The sequence below is a fragment of the Equus asinus genome, chromosome 8 (genome assembly GCF_041296235.1).
Source record: "Equus asinus isolate D_3611 breed Donkey chromosome 8, EquAss-T2T_v2, whole genome shotgun sequence".
Lineage (NCBI taxonomy): Eukaryota > Metazoa > Chordata > Mammalia > Perissodactyla > Equidae > Equus > Equus asinus.
In genome coordinates, this window is record NC_091797.1 from 32,293,018 (window position 1) to 32,311,131 (window position 18,114).

General features: G+C 36.0%; 1 protein-coding gene across 17 annotated transcripts in view; it reads left to right on the forward strand.

Annotated features, from left to right (window-relative positions):
- LOC139045858 (E3 ubiquitin-protein ligase TRIM38-like) overlaps positions 1–18,114 on the forward strand; it is a 128,979-nt gene that overhangs the window by 38,423 nt on the left and 72,442 nt on the right. For 12 of the 17 annotated variants that reach the window (XM_070515177.1, XM_070515189.1, XM_070515193.1 and 9 more), the window contains one exon: positions 16,521–16,792. In XM_070515177.1, coding sequence (XP_070371278.1) covers positions 16,639–16,792 — 154 coding nt within the window. In that variant the 5' untranslated portion in view covers positions 16,521–16,638. Of the gene's footprint in view, positions 1–14,290; positions 14,556–16,520; positions 16,793–18,114 lie in introns of all 17 variants that reach the window. The other 5 variants (XM_070515178.1, XM_070515183.1, XM_070515180.1 and 2 more) reach the window with 4 other exon arrangements.

Genomic DNA, 18,114 nt, shown 5'->3' on the forward strand with positions numbered 1-18,114 from the left:
GTTTTGGTGGTCTGGGGTTCACAGGTTTGGATCCTCAGCATGGACCTAGCACCGCATGTCAAGCCATGCTGTGTTGGCATCCCACATGAAATAGAAGAAGATTAACACAGATGTTAACTCAGTGGCAATCTTCTTCTGGCAAAAAGAAGAAGACCGGCAACAGATGCTAGCTCAGGGCCAATCTTCCTCACACACAAAAAAAACTATTTGTTAAATGTAATGTAGTTTCAGCTACACCTTTGTAGAAAAAGGGGCACTCATAAATTAATGAAGAACATGTGCACAGAGAGTCTATGTATCTTAAAAGTGCACACTCTTACTTATGAACAAATAAAATGCTATTTCTAGGTAGGATGGAGTAGTTTGCAGTAGACAAATGTTTTCATGACAACAACTAGAAAACCCCAAGACCAGACTTTATGGGTGAATTCTACCAAATATTTTTGTAAATTTTTACTTAAATATTTTATTCATTTTTATGCTCATCACTGTTTCTTATATCCCACATTGTTTGTGTTTTTTTTCCTTCTTGCTGACCATGATAATAACTTTTACACTTGTATAGTTCTTACTACATTCCAGGCATTCTTAAGGAGTTTACATATGTGACCTGATTGAGTCCTGACAACAGATACTATTATTATCCCCATTTTTCAGATGAGGAAACTGAAGCACATTCGTATTAAGTGACTTTCCCAAGGTTGCACAGAAAGTGGCTCAGCTGGTATGCAAACCAGGGAATCTGTTTCCAGAGTACATGTACTTAACCTCCATGCTTGTCTGCCTCTCAGTTGATTTCTTTCAGAGAGGCAGGGTCTGTGAATGGTTAGTCCCCTTATGATTGAAAATGTCTTCATTGTGCCCTCAGCTTTGAATGATAGTTTGACAATAAAATTCAAGTTGACGGTTGTTCCCCTCTATTGTCTCCTGGCACACATTGTTGTCACTGAGGAGTGGGTTGTCATCTAAGTTGTATGTTTTCTTTCTTGGAAGTTTTTTGATTACTGATTCAATATCCATACTAGTTATAGATCTCTTCAGATTTTCTGTTTCTTCATGATTTAGTCTTGGTAGGTTGTATATTTCTAGAAATGTATCTATTTCTTCTAGATTATATAGTTTCTTGGTATATAATTATTCATTGCAGTCTCTTAAGGTCCTTTTTATGCCTGTGGCATAAATTGTAATGTCTCCTTTTTCATTTATAATTTTATGTATTTAAGCCTTCTCTCTTTTTTCTTAGTCTAGCTAAAAGTTTTTCAATTTTATCTTTTTGAAAAAGCAATTCTAGTTTTGTTGATTATGTCTATTATATATTTGACATTTCTATTCTAACCTTTTATTTCCTTCCTTCTGCTAACTTTGGGTTTACTTTGTTCTGCTTTTTCAAGCTCTTTGGGGTGTCCAGTTAGGTTACTTATGTGAGATATTTCTTCGTTCTCAATGTAGGCATTTATTGCAATACACTACTGTCTCCATAGTACTGTTTTTGCTGAATCCCATAAGTTTTGGCATGCTGTGTTTTCATTTTCATCCGTCTGAAGGTATTTTCTAATTTCCTTTGATTTCTTCTTTGACCCAATGGCTGTTCAAAAGTGTGTTGTTTCATTTCCACACATTTGTGAATTTTATAGCCTTCCTCCTGTTATCCATTTCTAGTTTCCTACCTTTGTGGTTAGAAAAGATACTTGATATGATTTCAATTTTCTTAAATTTATTCAGCTTGTTTTGTGACCTAACATATGATCTATCCTGGAGAATGTTCCATGTACATTTGAGATGAATGTGTATTCTGCTGCTGTTGGGTGGAATGTTCTGTCTATGTTAGGTCCGTCTGGTGTGTAGTGTATTCAAGTACTCTGTTTTCTTTCTTGTCTTCTGCCTGGATGATCTATACATTCTTTAAAATGATGTATTCAAGTCTCCTACTATTCTTGTATTGCTGTCTATTTCTCCTTTCAGCTATGTCAATGTTTGCTTTACATATTTAGCGGCCCTGATGTTGGGTGCATATGTATTTATAATTTTTCTATCTTCCTGGTGAATTGACAGTTTTATCATTATATAATGTCCTTCCTTTCTCACATGACAGTTTTTGATTTAAATCTATTTTTTCTAATAGAAGTGTAGTCACTTCTACTTTCTATTGGTTAGCTTTGGCATGGAATATCTTTTTCCATTCTTTCACTTTCAAGCCACGTGGATCCTTAAAACTTGAGTGAGTCTCTCCAGTGAGACAACATATACTTGGATCTTGTTTTGTCCATTCAGCCACTCTATATTATTTGTTTGGGGATTTTCATCTATTTATATTTAAAGTAATTATTGATAGGGAAAAGTTTATTACTGTGATTTGTTAATTGTTTTCTATTAAGCTTGTAGTTCTTTGTCTGTCTTTTCCTCTCTTGCTATCTCGTGTTTTATTCTCTCTCTCTTTTTTTTTTTTTTTTTGTATTTATATACTCTGAACTCTTTCTCTTATTCTTTTGTATAATTTCTACTAGTATTTTTGTGTGTGTTATCTTGGGGCTTAAAGGATATGTCTTATAGTTATAATGGTCCCTTTTAAGCTGATATAAACTTAAGTTCATTCACATAGAAAAACTACTCTTTAACTGCTTCTCCCTCCACATGCTTTATTTTTTGTTGTCACATTTCATATCTATTCCTATTGTGTATCTTTTAAGCTATTTCTTAGTTGTAGATATTTTTAATTCTTTGTCTTTTAATGTTTATACTAGAATTAAAATTTGCTTTTCCATCACCATTACAGTAATACAGTGTACTGTATTTGCCTATATATTTACCTTTACCAATGTATTTCCTACTTTCTTATGCTATCATGTGTTACTGTTTAGCATCCTTTCATTTCAGCTTGAAGAATTCCCTTTAGCATGTCTTGTAAGGCTAGGTCTATGGGTGATGAACTCCCTCTATTTTGTGTGTGGAAGTCTTTAACTCTCCATCATTTTGAAGTAAAGTTTTGCTAGGTATAATATTATTGATTGGCAGGGGTTTGTTTTTTTCTTTCGGCACTTAGAATATATATTATTTCACTCCCTTAGGGCCTAGAATATTTCTGCTAAAAAATACACTGACATTCTTATGGCAGTTCCCTTGTATGTGATTATTTGTTTTTCTCTTGCTGCTGGAAAATTCTTTGTCCATTTTTGACTTTTGACAATTCTTTGGTAATGTTTCTTGGTGTGGATATTCTGAGATTCATTTTATTTGGTGATATTTGCGCTTGTGGATCTGGATGTTATTTTTTTCCCCAGATTTGGGGAGTTTTTAAGCCATTATTTCTTTGAAGAAGATTTCTGGTCTTTCTTCTCCTTCTGGGACTCCCATAATGCATATAATGGTCTGCAAGATCATATCCCAGATGTCTCATAAGACTTCTTCCCTCTTTTTTCTTTTTGCTCCTCTGATTCAGTTATTTCCAATAACTTGTTTTTGAGCTCACTGATTCTTTCTTCTGCTTAATCCAGTCTGATGTTGAAATCCTCTAGTGAATTTTTCAGTTCAGTTACTGTGGTCTTTAACTCCATGATTTCTACTCAGTACTTTTAATTATTTTTTGTCTCTGCTGAAATTCAAACTTTGTTCATGAATTCTTGTCTGGACATCTGTGAGCATCTTTATGACAGTTGTTTTGAATTCTCTGTCAGGTAAATCATATGGGTCCATTTCAACAAGGTTGGTTTCTAGGGAATTATCTTGATCCTTTGTTTGGAACATCTTTGCCTGCTTTTTATTTTTCTTAACTCTTTGTGTTGGTGTCTGTACATGAAACAAAGCAGGCGTCTTTAACAATCTTCACTGACTAGCCTTATACACAAGACTCCCACCGATCAGCCTGGTCAAAGATCTGGGGCATCTACCAGCTCTTTTTCTCTTGAGAGAGAAGTAGGCAGCTGTGTTTTTAGTCCATTTATTCTGTACTGATCCAGGCAGAAGTTATATAGCATCTACCAGTCCAAATTGCCATCTCCATTCTCTCCTGGCAGATAGACTGTGCAGGACTGACCAGAGCTCCAAGACAAGCAAAATGGAAGCGAGTCCTCTGGGGAGCCCCCTTGTAAAAGTTGGGGTGCTAGACACATGAACCAATCCCTTCATTCCCATGGGAGAATATGGGAGCCAGGGGAGGTCTCTTCTTATCATATGATGTTGTGCCAGTGGCAGGAATTCTGATAAGTGGTGTCCAAAGTCTCACTTCCAGCTTTGGTGAGTCTTGTTGTGTCTACCTGGAGTGCAGGAGACTTTTGTTAAATCAGTCTGTTGGGGGAGAAGGAGGGTCCAGTGATTCCTACTCTACCATCTTGCTGATGTCACTCTCAAATTTATGCCATAATTTTAAAGGCTCTCTCTGAAGAAAGTGAGCACAGTTGTTAGCCTTGCTTACCTAAGAGCAATAGTTAATAGGTAAGTTTTGTCATTTTCATAGTATAGAGAGTAAACATTTAATGTGTGGTAGCGGTTGAGGTCAATTCAATGGCATTAAGTGGTATATGACCTTTGGTTTCTTAAAATACTTTATATTTGTAATAGCTTTCATGTTTACACATATTAGAAATGTGATCATACTCTGCTGTAATTTGTTTTTATATCCCTCAATTGATATTTTAATTGACTACAAATATACCTCTATATCATCATACCTAATAGTTAGAGAGCAGCAATTGTATACACCCTAATATTTTTTCATATCTCTTAATGAAGTTTATTTTGAATGTAAGCTTCATATTTGTCTCCGTTCTGGCACTGCAAGTTCCTCAAGGCACATAGACTCAGTGTGTGGAGAACATTTTCTCTAGTATTTAGCATAATATACCTGATATATTGCAAGTGTTCAAAGAATAATAATTAACTGAATTAATATTGAAAGAATGCATGGGTTCTATATCCCAATAGCTACCATCATTTATTGCATTACTGGAATTTTAAATTATTATAGTTAATCCTTTAAGATATTTACATACTCTTTTATTTGTACATCATGATACTTTTGATTTTGTCAAAATACTTAAAGCAAATAGAAAATTATAGAAGGTAATATAATAAATATTCATCTATTCACTTTTGTAAAATCATATTATTTTTCTATTTTCCTTCAAGTTTCTTTAAACTTATTATAGATACCTTTAAAGTTCACTTAAAACACTCTATGATACCATTCTTATACTCTCACTGTTCAAGGTAATCATTATCTTGAATTTGTTGTATAATGGGCTCAGGCATACTTCTGCAGAGTTAGACAGATAGATAGATAGATAGATATATAGATAGATAGATAGATAGATAGACAGAGTTAGAGATAAATAATAGATAAAGGAAACTGTCTCTGACATCCTGGACCTGACCTAGTACTATTAGCTCAGCCTGGGTGTTATTGCAAGCTGGACTGGCACTCACAGCTATGTTTTGGTGTTTTCCTTTGAAAATAAACTATTTCATGGGATATTAACATCAGATAAGGCCATTCTGTGACCATGGTGGATCAAGACAAAAATAAGACCATCTGTATTCATGTATGAACACATACAACATTAGCAATGGCCAAACCACGAAATATTGAACATACACATAGCCTGTATAAAATGAGTTACTGCTTGTTCTTTACAAATTGTACCTTTAGCCTTGCTCTAGTCTTCTCTCCTTACAGATAAGAATTTTTCATTTTAATTTGCATTTTATTTATAATAATTTGTATTAATATTTACATGAGCTTTCCCATTTCATTTTCAAAGTAAAGTACTAGAAACTTTCTTTCCATGACCCTTTACTAATGTATCTCTTAGAGGTTTTTTCCAATGTTTTCTCCATGACATTTCTAGTATTTTCATCTGTATGACTCACCTTGGTTATTCCCTTTTCTGGATTTGAACTTTTCTACGTTTTTCAACTTTAAGCTCCTTCAAGGGAGTCTACCATCTTTTTTTCCCTTTCCAGCGTTTCCCAAATGCCTCTCATTTATTTTTATTTCCTATATATTCTATGTTGCTGTTTTGTTCAAAATAATGACTATATCATAATTACAAGCATGGTTCAATGAAGAGAATTTGACTAAGAAGAACATGGTTATTTCCATTCAAGATGTTTTCTGGAAAATGTTTTTTGTAGTTTTCTTGTTTTAAACACACACATACACACACACACACTTCTTTTATTGCAGTAACATTGGTTTATAACATTATATAAATTTTGGGTGTACATCATTATGTTTCAATTTCTGTGTAGATTACATCACGTTCATCACTCAAAGACTAATTATAATTCCTCACCATACAGATATACCTAATCATGCCTTTTGCTTTCCTCCCTTCACCCTGCCCCTCTGGTAACCATGAAACCAATCTCTGTCTCTATGTGTTTGTTTGTTGTTGATTTTATCTTCCATTTATGGGTGAGATCATAGCGTATTTGACTTTCCCCATCTGACTTATTTCACTTAGCATGATACCCTCAAGATCCATCCATGTTGTCACAAAAGGCCAGATTTAATCCTTTTTTATGGCAGAGGAGCATGCCATTGAGTATATATACATCTTCTTTATCATTTCATCCCTTGATGAGCACCTAGGCTTCTCCCAAGTCTTCGCTATTGTGAATAATGCTGGAATGAACATAGGGGTGAATATAGCATTATGCATTCATGTTTTCATGTTCTTTGGATAATTACCCAGCAGTGGAATACTGGACGGTATGGTAGTTCTATTCCTAATTTTTTGAGGAATATCCATGCTGTTTTCCATAGTGGCTGCACCAGTTTCCACTCCCACCAGCAGTGTATGAGAGTTCCCTTCTCTGCACATCTTCTCCAACACTTATTGTTTCCTGTCTTGTTAATTATAGCCATTCTGACAGGCATGAGGTGATATCTCATTATAGCTTTGATTTGAATTTCCCTGATAATTGGTGATGTTAAACCTTTTCTCATGTGCCTGTTTGCAATCTGTATATCTTCTTTGGAGAAATGTCTGTTCAGATCTTTTGCCCATTTTTAAATTGGGTTGTTAGATTTTTGGTGTTAAGATGTATGAGTTGTCTATTTTTAATATTAACCCCTTATCAGATACATGGTTTGCAAATATTTTCTCCCAATTGTTAGTTTGCCTTTTTGTTTTCTTGATGCTTTCTGTGCTGTGCAGAAAAATTTTATTTTGACGTACTCCCATTTGTTTATGTTTTCTATTGTTTCCCTTGCCTGATCAGATGGGGTACTTGAAGATACGCTGCTAAGACTGATGTTGAGGAGCGTACTGCCTATGTTTTCTTCTAGAAGTTTCATGGTTTCAGGTTTTACATTCGAGTCTTTAATCAATTGAGTTATTCTTTGTATATGATGTAAGATAAAGGTCTACTTTCATTCCTTTGCATGTGGCTGTCCAGTTTTCCCAACACCATTTATTGAAGAGACTTTCCTTTCACCATTGTATATTCTTGGCTCCTTTGTTGAAAATTAGCTGTCCACAAGTGTGTGGGTTGATTTCTGGGATCTAGATTCTGTTCCATTGATCTCTGTGTCAGTTTTTGTGCCGTTACCATGCTGTTTTGATTACTATAGCTTTGTAGTATATTTTGAAATCAGGGAGTGTCATACCTCCAGCTTTGTTCTTTTTTCTCAGGGTGACTTTGGCTATTCAGGGTCTTTTGTTTTTCCATGTAAATTTTAGGAATTGTTGTTCTATTTCTGTGAAAAATGTTATTGGAATTTTGACATGGATTGCATTGAATCTGTAGATTTCTGTAGGAAGAATGGACATTTTAACTATGTTAATTCTTCCAGTACAACAGCATGGAATAGCTTTCCATTTCTTTGTGTCTTCTATTTTTTTCAACAATGTTTAATAGCTTTCTATGTAAAGGTCTTTCACCTTTTTGGTTAAGTTTACTAGGTTTTTTATTCTTCTTGTTGCAATTATAAGGGGGATAGTAGTCTTAATTTCTCTTTCTGCTACTTTGTTCTCAGTGTATAGAAGCACAACTGAGATATTTATGTTGATTTTTATCCTGCAACTTTACAATATTCATTTATTAGTTCTTAAAGACTTTTTGGCAGATTCTTTAGGGTTTTCTATATATAAAATCATGTTATCTGCAAATAATGACAGTTTCACTTCTTTCTTTCTTTTTTGTTTTTTAAAGATTTTATTTTTTCCTTTTTCTCCCCAAAGCCCCCAGGTACATAGTTGTATATTCTTCGTTGTGGGTCCTTCTAGTTGTGGCATGTGGGACACTGCCTCAGCGTGGTTTGATGAGCAGTGCCATGTCTGCACCCAGGATTCGAACCAACGAAACACTGGGCCCCATGCAGCAGAGCACGCGAACTTAACCACCCAGCCACGGGGCCAGTCCCTGACTTCTTTCTTTCTAATTTGGAGCCCTTTTATTTCTTTTTCTTGCCTGATTGTTCTGGCAGGACTTCCAATACTGGCCTAAATAAGAGCGGTGAAAGTGGGCATCCTTGTCTGGTTCCTATTCTTAAAGGATTACCTTTCAGTTTTTCTCCATTGAGAATTATATTAGCTGTGCATTTGTCGTATATGGCCTGTATTATGTTGAGGTATTTTCCTTCTATACCCATTTCATTCAGAGTTTTCATCATAAATGTATGCTGTATCTTGTCAAGTGCATTCTCTGCATCTATTGAGATGATCGTGTGATTTTTATCATTCATTTTGCTAATGTGGTGTATCACATTGACTGATATGCAGTTGTTGAACCACCCCTGCATCACTGGAATAAATTCCACTTCATCATGGTGTATGATTGTTTTGATGCATCGTTGTGTTCAATTTGCTAGTATTTTGTTGAGGGTTTTTGCACCAATGTTCATCAGTGATATTGGCCTGTAATTTTCTTTTTTTGTGTTGTCCTTGTATGGTTTTGGTATCAGGATAATGTTGGCCTGGTAGAATAAGTTAGGAAGCTTCCCCTCCTCTTCAAATTTTGTAAGAGTTTGAGAAGCGTAGGTATTAAGTTTGCTTTGAATGTTTGGTAGAATTCACCAGGGAAGCTGTCTGTTTCTGGACTTTGATATTTTGGGAGAATTTTGGTGACTGTCTTGATCTCCTTACTGCTGATTGGTCTATTCAAATTCTCTATTTTTTCTTAATTTAGTTTTGGAAGGTTTTATGAATCTGAGAATTTATACATTGCTCCTAGATTATCTAATTTGTTGGCATAGAGGTTTTGCAGTATTCCTTTATAATCTTTTGTATTTCTGAGGTATCTATTGTAATTTCCCCTCTTTCACTTCTGATTTTATTTAGTTGAGACTTCTCTTTTTACAACTTGGTTAGTCTGGCTGAAGGTTTGTTGATTTTGTTTATCTTTTCAAAGAACCAGCTCTTGGTTTCATTGATTTTTTTCTCTCTCTCTCTTTTCTTAAGTCTCTGTTTCACTTATTTCTGCTCTGATTTGCATTATTTCCTTACTTCTACCAATTTGGGGCTTTGTTTGTTCTTCTTTTTCCACTTCGGTTAGGTGCAGTAGTACCCTGTTGAATTCAGATTTTTCTCCTTTGTTGAGGTAGGTGTGTATTGCTATAAACTTCCCTCTCAGAACTGCTTTTGCTGTATCCCATAAATTTTGGCATGACATATTTTCATTTCTCTCCAGGTATTTTTTTTTATTTCTCCTTTGATTTCTTCATTGACACAATCGTTATTCAGTAGCATTTTTTAATCTCCACTTATTTGTGGGTTTTCTGATTTTCTTCCCATAGTTGATTTCTAATTTCTTACGGTTGTGGTCACAAAAGATGCTTTATATTATTTCAATCTTCTTGAATCTATTGAGACTTGTTTTGTGGTCTAATATGTGATCAATCCTGGAGAAATTCCCATGTGCATATGAAAAGAATGTGTATTCTGCAGTTTTGGGGTGGAATATTCTGTATATATCTAAGTCCATCTGGTCTAATGTGTCATTTAAGGCCAATGTTTCCTTATTGATCTTCTGTTTGGATGATCTATCCATTGGTGTATGTGGAGTGTTAAAGTCCTCTACTGTTATTGTGTTGCTATTTCTCATTTCATGACTGTTAATAACTGCTTTATATATTTAAGTGCTCCTAGGTTGGGTACATAGATATTTACAAGTGTTCTATCCTCTTTTTGGAGTGTTACCTTTACCATTATATAGTGTCCTTCTTTGTTCCTTATTACAGTTTTTGTTTCAAACTCTATTTTGTCTAAGTATTGCTACTCCAGCTTTCTTTTCATCGCCATTTGCATGGCATATCTTTTCCATCCCTTCACTTTCAGTTTGTCAGTGTCTTTAGTTCTGAAGTGTGTCTCTTGTATAGCACAAATATGGGTCACTGTCTTTATCCAATCAGCCGCCCAATGCCTTTTGATTGGAACATTTAGTCCATTGAAATTTAAAATAGCTGTTAATAAGAATGGACTTATTGCCACTTTTTTTTTTCTGGGTGTTTTAGTAGTTCCTCCTGTTTCTTTCTTCTTCTCTTTTTCTCTTCCCTTGTGGTTTAATGACTTTCTTTAGTATTATGCTTGGGTTCCTTTCTGTTAATTTTTTCTGTATTTATTATAGGTTTCTGGTTTGTGATTACTATGAGGTTCATATATAATAATAATAACCTACATATATTGCAATCTATATTAAGTTGATGGTCTCTTCAGTTTGTCCTCTTGCCAAAAGTTCTATCTTTTACTCCCCTAATCCCACAATTTATGTTTTTGATATCATTACCTAACCTCTTTTTTTGTGTGTCTGTATGTGTTACATTCTGATCATGGAAATAGATAATTTTAGTACTTTTGCCTTTTGAACTTCATATTAGCCTCATAAGTGGTTGATCGGCTACCTTTACTGTATGTTTGCCTTTACCATTGATTTTACTGCTTTTTTAAAAATACTTTTCTTATTCCTATTTGTGGTCTTCTTTTTCCCACTTAAATAAGTCCCTTTAGCATTTCTCATAAGGTTGATTTCTTGATAATAAACTCCTTCAGATTTGCTTGTCTGGGAATTTCTTTATCTATCCTTCCATTCTGAATGAAAATCGTGCCATTTAGAGAATTCATATCTGTAGTTTTTTTCCCCTCAACATTCTAAATATATCATGCCACTCCTTTCTAGCCTGTAAGATTTCTGCTGAGATGTCAGCTGATAGCCTTATGGGGTTTCCTTTGTAAGGAACTGGTTGCCTTTCTCTTGTAGTTTTAGGATTCTCTCTTTATCTTTCATTCTTGACATTTTGATTGTAATGTGTCTTGGTATGGACCTCTTTGAGTTTATCTTGTTTGGTGCTCTTTGTGCTTCCTGTACCTCGATGTCTGTTTCCTTCCTTAAGTTAGCAAAGTTTTCAGCTATTATTTCTTCTAACAGATTCTCTTCCCCTTTATCTCTCTCTTCTCCTTCTGGGACACCTATAATACAGATGTCAGTGCCCTTGGTGTAGTCCCAGAGGCCCCTTAGACGGTTCTTTTTCTCTTTAATTCTTTTTCTTTTGTCTGTTCAGCTTGGGTGATTTCCTCTAGCCTTTCATCCAGCTCACTGATCCATTCTTCTGTGTCATCTACTCTGCTATTGAGTCTTTCTAGTGAATTTTTCATTTTCAGTATTGTATTCTTCATTTCTGATTGGTTCTTTTTTATATTTTCCAGTTCTTTGTTGAAGTTCTCACTGAGTTCATCCATTCTTCTCCCAAGATCAGTGAGCATCCTTATGGCCTTTAGTTTGTACTCTTTGTGAGCTAGATTGTTTACCTCTGTGTTGTTTTGTTCTTTTTCTGGAACTTTGTCCTATTTCCTCACCTGGAATCTATTCCTTTGTCTCCTCATTTCTCCCCTTTCTCTGTGCTTATATCCATGTATTAGGTAGGTCAGCTATGTCTTACAATTTTGGAGAGGCGGCCTGATGTAAGAGATGCCTTATGAGGCCCAGCAGCAGCAGTTTCAAATGTTACAGGAGTGTCCCTTATGTGGGCTACATGTCTCCTTCTGTTGTGGCAGAGTTGCTCTTGCTGCAGCTGCCCAGGAATACCAGGTTGTCTCCCTGACCAGCTGGTTGTAATTCTCAGTGGCATGTAGCTACTATGGACCCTACAATGACTTTATCAGGCATGAGGAGTCCCAGCTCAGTTGACTTCAAGTTCTAATAGCACATTACTATTGCAGTTTTTCTCTTGAGTGAATAGGTCCCCAGTGTGACTGGTTGCTAGGGTCAGGGGCTTACAATTGCTGTAGGTGTCCAGTCTGCAAGGCTGTTGTCAGGTCTCTTAGGACGGCAGCTGAGTGGGGACAGCCCCAGACATGGGAGCACTCAATTATTTCAGGCTTTAGAAGGTGGAGATGATCCCCTGTGTGACTGTTTGAGAAGCGCAAGTCTGCTGCAGCTAAGTCCCACTGCCCAAATGTCCACACACCCCATCAACACAGTCTTGCCCTGTGTGCAAGCCCCAGCCCACTGAATTGGATGCAGTCACCCTGGTTCAGAGGCCCCACACACTCCACCAATGAAGGCCCACCTCTAGTGCATGCCCTGCCACACAGAGGCAGACCCACTTGCCCAGCTGCAGTGGTTCTAGGAACCTGACCTATGTGGGCCCAGAAGTTGCCCAAGGTCTTGCTGTTGGGTGGAGCCAGTCCCTACAGTGGGCTGCCTGACCTGGCTGAGCTGGGTTAAGTTGATGCTCTAGAGGGTGGGGCAGGTCCCTGTGCTAACAGACCTGGGGAAAATTCAAATTGAATCTGCCAGCATCTGTGTCAGCACACTTGTAGTAGGTCACAATAATGGGCTGCAACCAATGTCTCAGTCCCTGGAGAGGTCTCACCTCTCACTGAGATGCACCCAGAGCCTATCAGGGAGTGTCTTTTCACCAAAGAACTGTGCACCTTTCTTTCTACTGATTTTAGGTTGCTTTCTGAAATGTGCAAATTTGTGTGTGGGCCCTTTAAGAGAAGGCTTTTCCCCCCTTATGTCTGATAGCTTTTCTGAGGCTATTCCTCGTTGTAATTAATAGCCAGCAAAGCCAGATATTATGATACTTGTCTCAGTTGTGCTGGGTCCAAAAGCTGCTTATTGTGGTAACACTCCTCTGCTCAGATTCCCCACTCCTCCATAGAAGGATTCATATCTTAAGATTGCTCCTGGCCAGCCATGAAGTGCCACGCCTGGAAGTGGCCTTTTTCTCTCCAGAAAGGAATTTCTGCCTCTTCCAACTCAGTCAGCACTGTCCCTTCTTATGGGGGTTCTTTTTATCCATTTTTCAGTTTTCTCTCAGGGATAATTGTTCCAAGAGTAGTTGTAAATTCATTGTGTCTCTGGGAGGAGGTGAGTTCAGAGTCTACCTATGCCACCATCTTAACACTGCCACATGTGGAAAACTTTAACTCAGGTTCTCTACCATGTCTTTTGAGTGGTGTTCCCATTGCTGTGCAGATAATCCTGATCCAATCTTCCATTAGAAGAGAATAGGCAATAAAGAGGCTGAGTTAATGTCTTCTTTCCATAGGCCTTTATAAATGAGCAATGCCAATGTACTTCATTGGTCAAAGAAAACCTTGAGGTTCAATCTGCTTTTGCTTTTTTTGTATTACTAAGGTATTCCTAAGTATATTTAACCTGATCTTGTCCACCACTTTGCTCTTTCCAACTGTAGCACTGTTTCTTCTTTTATTCATATTTTAATATTCACAAAGATTAATTCTTCAAGTTGTTCTTCCTTTTGAGTCTTTGAACCAGGAATTTTTCAATGAGGGATAAATAATAAGGGCTTACTCTTATTCTCACGTTAATTTTTAAAATCATGAACAAACATTTGTGTAGCAATTAGGAATCTTATACCATTTTCATATCTTTATATTTTATTTTATTTTAATTCTCATATTTTATTCTATTTCTTCCTAATATAAGAATTATTATTCAACAAGAGATTTACTGATATTCTTCATTCTTTTTTAATATATAGGAATGCTGAAAAAAGTATTCACATAAATAAGTTGATGAGAGAAAATTAGTTTAATTATGATGACTTCACTCAATCTTTCTGAATTTCTTCCCACCTAAATGCTCAAAATTACATATTAATCAATTATCAAAAATAGTTGTTCATGATGAACCAGCTAATGATTCAATTGGATCCGCTTGCAATATTTTTCAAAGTAAAAACAAAACCACCAGACTTGAAAAACTATTTGTAAGCATTCATTGGAGTTATTTGCTTTCTAAATTCTTGTAACGCATGCAAAAATAATTTACCAAGATTTTTCAAATGAAGAGAACTTTAAAAGTTGTGGGTTTTTTTTTTTTTGAGGAAGATTAGGCTGAGCTAACATCTGCCACCAATCTTCGTCTTTTTGCTGAGGAAGACTGGCCCTGAGCTAACATCAGTGCCCATCTTCCTCTACTTTATATGTGGGACGCCTGCCACAGCATGGCTTGACAAACAGTGCATAGGTCTGTACCCAGGATCTGAATCGGCAAACCCCGGGCTGCTGAAGCAGAACATTCAAACCGAACCACTGCGCCACCAGGCTGGCCCCCTTTCATAAAAAAAGTTTTACAGCACTTCTTCAGAGGTATGTGTTGAACCAGATATATTTATGAAGGTTGGGAAGTTTTTGAAATTATAATTTCAAAATAACTGTGTCAATACAATCTGTTTGAAAATTACTTCATAGATATGTATTTTATGTTTGTATAATATACATACTTTTGAACATATGTGTAATTAGCAAGAATGTATCTTTTTACTTATTTACAAAAACTTACAGGAAGTCAAAAATCATATTTAAATACAAGAAACTAAATAATAAAAACCTAAGCAATGTAAAAGGGGCCAAGAAAATTATAAAATAGATTAATATAAGGTAATCACCAGGATAATGTTTCTCATTTATTCTCTCAGTTTAGTAAATTTATTTCCACCTCCTCCCCTTTTTCAGAAAAACTCAATAAATATTCTCTGACAACCCTTATTCATGCATTATGATGCCTTTTCTTTCTCTTTTCTCATTATGATGACATCTCTTGTTTCCACACTTGGATGCCATCTCTTGGTTCTCCCTTCTGAATGTCTACTTTCCCTATTCATTTTTTGGCTTCCAAACTTCTGTCATCTAAAGTTCTCCTAAATTATCCTTCCCTGCCTTTCCATCGTGCCAATCCTTCTTTTTACATTTGACAGTCTTCCTTCCCTATCAACAATAGTTTATTCTGTCTTCCCAATGATCACTATAGAAAAACACTAAAACCAAAATTACGTATCGGTCCGTTGATGAAAATTTTGTGAACAGAGGAACAAAGAACAAAGCCCTCAATTGCTGCAGCAGCAGTGATTTAATGTTCTTTAATTCAGTGTTTGCGGTGGCTTTATACAACGTAGCTACTGCAATAATGGAGAAGAGTTTATATGTTTGGTGGGAGCCAAAGAACTCATTAAAGCTAACAACTTGAATGATAAAGGCCTAAAATAAAAATGAAACTGAGAACATATTTATAGGTAACCACCAGATTCCTAATTTTTTTCTTAATTCTGGAAATTCACTCCTTTTTCCTAATTTTAACTTAATATAGTATATTTTTAAGGAAAAAAGTGAGCTTCCCACCACTGTTTCTGTACTATATGCTTCTATGTATCTCCATTGTTTTAAATTTACATTCACATTTTTCAAAAAATGTGAATTTCCACCATATTTGTTTATCATGATATTTACTTACTCTTTCAATTTTAATTTTGAGCAAAGCTTCAAAAACATTTGGTAAATTATCTCTGAAAAATAATTAACAGAAAACAATTGTAACATTGTGAAGTGAAGCATACGTTAACTAGTCTATTTGTAACAGTCATTTCAAAAATATATACATATATCATATTTACACATTGAAACATTAAACTAACGATTATATATGCCAAATATATCTTAATAAAGCATGAAAAACAATAGGTCGTTTTCCTTCCTTTCATGTGATATGGTAGAGAAAAGCTTCATTCGGACATGAGCTAAAACAGAAACTTAAATACAACAATGTTGTGCATTAAATATGCAGAAGGTGGTCATGAAGAGGCACCCAGGAACCTAACCTTATATTGTCCATAAGAGCAGTATTTCAGCATACTTTAATTCAGTGTTTGTGATGATTTTACACAATGATGTACATATTGCAATAGTGAGAATTGACTATAAGTATTTAACAGCAGGCAAAGACCATATTAGAGATGACAAACCAAATAATAGACACCCAAAAACTGTAAAAAGAGAGCAAAAATATGTTTTAAAGATAACCACCAAAATTATTATTTCCAAATATTTTCTCAATTCGTTAAATTCATTCCATTACTCCCCAATTCGTTTTTGGTAGAATGTCTTGGATTAAACTGAGCTCTCAGCCAGTGTGTATAGGTGTGTGTGTGTGAGTGTGGTCATCTACATCTTGATGGTGTTAATTTAAAACATTAATGTTTCAATAAATTATACTTTGTTTTCCTATTTATATCCAGTGAAACTGACATTAGTCTTTCCTTTTTTTTTTTTTTTTTTGAGGAAGATTAGCCCTGAGCTAACTACTGCCAATCTTCCTCTTTTTGCTGAGGAAGACTGGCCCTGAGCTAATGTCCATGCCCATCTTCCTCTATTTTATACGTGGGACGCCTACCAGAGCATGGCTTTTGCCAAGCGGTGCCATGTCCACACCCAGGATCTGAACCGGCGAACGCCGGGCCACCGAGAAGCAGAACGTGAGAACTTAACCACTGCGCCACGGGCCAGCCCCAGTCTTTCCTTTTTATTTTCAGAAGAACCTCAGGAAAAACTTGGTAAATTTTCTAATATCCATCTACTCCCAAAGCTCTTTAAAACAACTGGTTTCTTGGTGTCTTTAAGATTCTTTGCCTTTTTATCTATACGCCATCCATTTGCATGCACTTCTCCTGGGTGGTTACTAGTCCCACCCAAATTGTATGCTGTGGGACTTCTCCCATTATAACTTCTGTCGGTTTTGGTTTCTCTACCTTCCATCCACTTTCTTTCCTTCTATATTAATTGCATATGGTGTCTTCCCCATAACAGTGGCATCTTCTGTCTTGCAGATATTTCGCAGAGTTGCTTTAAGAAGTTGGTGAGATGAAGGGCAATATGTTCATATGCAAATAATTTCTGTCCTATCAATATTTTGGAAAAACATCCAAACTTAAGACTTATTTCATATACTCAAAGTTTGAGGGCCCATGAATATACAATCGGTGCTTCACGAAAAACTTAAAGAGGAGAGAAGACCAAAACGTGCTGAGTGAAATAGCTGTGTAAATTGTGTTTCAAAGTGTTTGTTATATCTGATAAAACTCCAGGGTCAAGGGACCTTAGGGTCACCATTGCTTGGCCCTCAAACAAGTTATCCAAATGTTCGCATGTACCTCAATATGTTACAAGAATGGTCCTAACTTTTAAAAAATTTCCAATCATATAACTTACTCTTTGATATCTGCCAAATTTATTGCCATGAGAATAAAAGTAGGAGGCTGCAATTTTCTCAAAATATTTGTAGGAGGATTATAAATGTGGTGGAAATTACAAAAATAATATATCAGAATTCTTAAAACTTTACATAACAACACAGGCAGCTATTGTCCTGGCATGTCTCGCAAAGAACACGTAATAGAATCCTTACATGTTTACATCCTCCTTTTCCAATGACGTTTTCCAGTTATACTCTTGTTTTCTTTGGAATGGAATTTACAAATTTATCTCTTCAAAGTACATAGCACATTTCATATGGCTACAGGGCCAGATAGAGATTGGGACAGATGGGTGCCTTTACTGTCCGCTTCCTCATCACTTTTGGAGTCCCTGTCTCATGTAGGTGTGCATGTCTGCATCGTCTTCTGAAACACATGAAAACTTGACAAAAGAGGACTAATTCATATTGTTAATCCTAGAAGTCCTATCATTCTTCCTTTCATGGTTTCTTTTCCTATCGTACTTACTTTTGCACCAAGGAGTGGAGGGAGGTAAAGCAACTGTGGCTCTGATGGGTGAGATGTCCTTTGGAAACTGAAGGTTCTGAATCGTACAAGTATGGGTCAATTTGCATCACATACTAAACTAAGAAAGGGTTTCAAATGTCTATGCTCCTCCCATC